This window comes from Accipiter gentilis, chromosome 33, assembly GCF_929443795.1.
Source record: "Accipiter gentilis chromosome 33, bAccGen1.1, whole genome shotgun sequence".
In the NCBI taxonomy this organism is placed as follows: Eukaryota; Metazoa; Chordata; class Aves; order Accipitriformes; family Accipitridae; genus Astur; species Astur gentilis.
The window spans coordinates 14,350,757-14,355,117 of NC_064912.1; the positions used below are offsets into that span (position 1 = coordinate 14,350,757).

The 4,361-nt window shown below is 62.4% G+C and overlaps 1 protein-coding gene across 1 annotated transcript in view; it reads left to right on the top strand.

The window, feature by feature from the left end:
* Nucleotides 1-510: 510 nt before the first annotated feature.
* Nucleotides 511-4,361, top strand: part of UNCX (UNC homeobox) — a 4,434-nt gene continuing 583 nt past the window's right edge. The window contains 4 exon segments of the mRNA XM_049791599.1: nucleotides 511-760; nucleotides 1,954-2,129; nucleotides 3,902-4,168; nucleotides 4,170-4,361. The exon segment at nucleotides 4,170-4,361 is cut by the window's right edge and continues 105 nt beyond it. Of these exon segments, the coding sequence (XP_049647556.1) occupies nucleotides 511-760; nucleotides 1,954-2,129; nucleotides 3,902-4,168; nucleotides 4,170-4,361 (885 nt within the window).

The window sequence follows — 4,361 nt, forward strand, 5'->3', positions numbered from 1 at the left end:
AGGGCTGGGGGGGCTGGGGGGGAGGCTGTGTGTGTGTGTGTAACTCCGGCTGGTTAGTATTTAACCGGGGATCAGGCAGATCCGTGAGTTCCCCTCCGGTCCCCCCCCCGCACCCTCCCCTGCCCGCCCGGCCCCCGCCGCCCTCCTCGGGCTGGAGTTCGTATCAAAGCCCCCCTTGTCGTGTTGTGACAGCTCTGATATTGTTTATTGAGGCTGGATGTCAGGTATAATTAGCAATCGATATGGAAAACGTTTGCTCCCCACACTGGCACGTCTCTGACGTCAGGACCGATTAACGTTTCTTATTGGTCCCAAATTCCCCCAGCCTGAGCTAATTATTGGGAGCCTGATGTTGATAAAGTTAAAGCGCCCGGGCGCCCTGCAGCATGAGCCCCTCGCCGCGCCTCCTCCTCCTCCTCCTCCTCCTCCGGCAGCAGCACCCCCGGCCCCAGCCGCCCCGCCGCCTGCACCCCCAGCCCCGCCGGCACCCCCCGCCTTAGAGCCGCCCCCATGATGGACAGCCGTATCCTGGAGCATCCCCATGCCCAGTTCGGGGGTATGGTGGGTTTCCCTTACCCGCTCGGTCATCACCACGTTTACGAACTGGCCGGGCATCAGCTGCAATCGGCGGCCGCCTCCGTGCCCTTCTCCATCGATGGATTACTGAGCGGGTCCTGCGCCGCCTCCGTGGTCAACCCGGCGCCTCTCATCCCCTCGGGCTGCGGGGTGAGCGGGGACAGCCAGCCCTTCAAGCTCGCAGGTAGGAGCGGCCCCGTGTGTGTGTGCGTGTGTGTGTGCGTGTCCCGCGACCCCGCCGCCGCTCCCCACCCGGAGCGTGTCAGCGCCGAGGAAGAAAAGCGGCGAGCATCCCTCCTCCCCCCCCGCCGCCCCGCATCCCTCTTTGTGGATATTGGGGTGTCTAGAGAAGGGGGGGCGGCTGTGCCGGGCTTCCCCCCTCCCCCCCCCCCCCCTTCCCCAGACCCCCCTAGGGGGTGGAGAGGATGGGGCGGGGGGGGCTGGCCGAGCGCCGGGAGCATCCTTCGTTCCCACCGGCGTGGGGCCACGCGTGTGCCCTGAACAATAGCGGGCCCGGCCCGGTGCTTTCCCCCAAAGTTCATCTCCGGGGTGGGGGCACGGAGCATGCCATTCAAAAAAAAATAAAAATAACAATGGGAATCGCTGGAGTTTGGGCGATGAAGAGCGGTAATATTTTATTTTTTTTTTTTTTTGAACGATTTAACCAAGGGGAAGCGCTTTCCTTCCCTCGCCACCGGCCTGTGGCACCGCTATTGTTCAGCTATTAAACCACTCCGTCGCCCCAACATCCCCCTTTTTTTTTTTTTTTTTTTTAATTAATCCTGGAGCAGCCCCCTTCCGCACCTCAACTAAATAAAAAATTGTTCTTCTTCTTCATTTCCACACCTGGCGGCCAAGGTTAGGAGAGTTGCGGCTAGGGCTGGAAATCCCCAGCCTGGAGAATGGATGTACCGGGAGAGGCTGGGAGCGCCCCAGCCCCGCGCCCGCCCCAGTTCGGGGGGTTTGCGGGAAATCCGGGGCCTCGGCACCCGGTGTGGGACCGGGCCGTGAGCTGCGGCCCACGCAGGTGCTCCGGGGGGGGGGCTGGGGAAGGGAAAGCGGGTGGGTGGGTTAATTTATTATTTTTTTTTAAATGAAACCTTTGGTGGCTGGAGCAAATATTGGAACTTCTCTCTCTCTCTCTGCCAGCTGAGTGCCTGTGGAGAGCTTCCTTCAGGAATAAATGTTCTGTAAAGTACATTTTCGGAGGAGGCGAGGGCAGATCGGGTTCCTCCCCATTTTTAGCGCAGGTGTGTGTCTAATCCCGCTCTTTTACCAACGCTACCGAGCACAAAAGTTAAAAGGCTCCTGTGAATGGCAGGGAGGGGGGGAGAAGGCCTGTCTTCCAGGGACCTGAGGGTATTTCTGCCTTTTCAGACTCGGGTGACCCGGACAAAGAAAGTCCTGGCTGTAAAAGAAGACGAACCCGCACCAATTTTACTGGCTGGCAGCTCGAGGAGCTGGAAAAGGCGTTTAATGAGAGTCATTACCCGGACGTGTTTATGCGAGAGGCTCTGGCTCTCAGGCTGGACTTGGTGGAGTCCAGAGTGCAGGTAAAAACCGTGTGTGTGTCCCCCCCCGGTCCCTCCTCTTCCTCCCCTCCCCTCTCCCTGCGCCGAGCGGTCCCCGGGGAGGCCCCGCAGGCCCCGGCAGCCCGGACCCGCATCCTGGCTCCGGGACGGGCCCCGCGCCCTCGGCCCGCAGCCCCGCTCCTCCCGGCCCCCTCCTTTTGTTTCCCTGCCTCGCACTGGTCCTTGCTGTCTTTCCTTATTGTTATTCCCTTTTTAGTTATTTATTTTTAATCTTGCAAACGACCCCCGGAGAGTGGCATCCCAGCCTGGCTTCCCTAAATCTTTTTCTTTTTCTTTTTTTTTTTTTGGTAATATATTTTTCCACTGTAAACATTTTTTTCTTACGTGAGCCAAGGGCGAAAAATGAGCACGCAAATACGAGGCTTAATCACGGGCCAGGGTACGCTGGAGAACGTCAATAAAGCTCGTAGGCGCATCGAGAGCGTGTGGAACTTGTAGAACTTGATTTTAACCGAACTGCTCAGGCCCTCGGTCGTACCGGGTGGGAAAGGGGGAACCATCTGTTTGCTTCAACCGATCCCGAGGAAAAAGAAACGGGAATTGAAGGCGGGGCGGACGCGGGGCTGACCGTCGGACCCTCAGGCTCTGGTCCAGGCCGCGGGGGCTGCGAACGGGCGCTGAGACCGAGCCGGCTCCGCCACCGGCCGGCCGGGAGCCCACGGTCGTGCGGGGCGGCTCGGCTCGGCGGTGGCTGCGTGTGCGGGGAAAATGCGTCCTTCGACCCAGCTCAGGCGGTGGGGACGGTGCCCCTCGGGCTGAGCTGACGCCGTTTGCCGCCGTTCTTCCATCAGCTTTGTCTCACCGTGTCTTTCCGAGCCGGTTCCCAGAGCATCCTCTCCGCCGTGTCCGCCCCCCCCACGGGGCTGATGGGGGGGGGGTCGGGAGGGTGCGGGGCTCTCTCCCGGGGACGGATGGGGCCTGGTCGGGGAAAGAGCTCGGCTGGGGGGGGGTGACCGAAATTCCCCGCGGTGCTTTCCGAGCCGCCGGGATCGTGCCGCGGTACCGAACGCGGCCGCCGGCTCCGGTGGGGAACGGGCGCTGCCGGCAGCGCCGACGGGCCGAGGCCCCGCGGGTGCGGGGGGGACGCGGATGCCGGGGAAGCGCCGAAGCAGGCAGGAGCAGGGCCGGAGCAGCGAGGATTTAATTTAAATTTTTTTTTGCTATCTGTCTATATAAAAAAAAAAAAAATCACCTAACCAAACCCCATTTTGGGGCTGATCCGACCCCTCTGCTCCGGCGCCCTGGACGGGCAAGAGGCCCAGACCCTCCTCCGCCCCCCCCCCATCCTCTTCGGCTCCCTTATTGTGCTGGGGTTTATTGCATTTCTTGCGGAGGGATCGGGCCCGGGGCTCCCACTGGTGCTTCTGTACCCCTCGGCCCACGGGGAAGAGCCGGAGGGGGGGGGGGGGGGGCTGTGTTATCCCTTCCCCTCCCCGCAGCGCCGGTGCGGGCAGGGTGCAGCGAGTGTGTGCGTGAGTGTGCACCCCCCCCTTGTCTTTTTTTTTTCTTTTTTTTTTTTTTTTTTCTCTCCCCTGTTAAAGAAGCGTGGATATCTCTTCCTGCCCCCTCCCTTGCTCTCCGGCTCGCAGAGGCCAGGGCCCGTGGCTGGGGGCTGCCGGCACCTCGAAGGGTGGACGGGGGAGGCCTGAGCTGCGCTTCTCCCTCCCTCCCTCCTCCCGCGGGGGGGGCCGGGTGCGCTGGGTGTTAATTGCTTCTCGTTGTTCGGTGTGTAGGTCTGGTTCCAAAACCGCCGGGCCAAATGGAGAAAGAAAGAAAACACGAAGAAGGGCCCGGGGCGGCCGGCTCACAACTCCCACCCCACGACGTGCAGCGGGGAGCCCATGGACCCCGAGGAGATCGCCCGCAAGGAGCTGGAGAAGATGGAGAAGAAGAAACGCAAACACGAAAAGAAGCTCCTCAAAAGCCAAAGCCGCCACCTGCACTCGCCCAGCGGCCTCTCCCTGCACAGCACGCCCAGCTCCGACAGCGACAGCGGCGGCGGGGGGGGGCCTCTCGCCCGCCCCACCCGAGGCCAAGCCCCGCGGGCAGCCCCCGCCGCCCCACCCGCCTCCCCCCGCCGCTCCCCCCTCCGAGCCGCCCCCCGGCGCCTGCGACCAGACGGCAGAGCCCTTCTACCCCAACCAAAGAAGCGGGAGCGGGCGGCTCCAGCGCCCCCCCGACAAGGACTGCTCG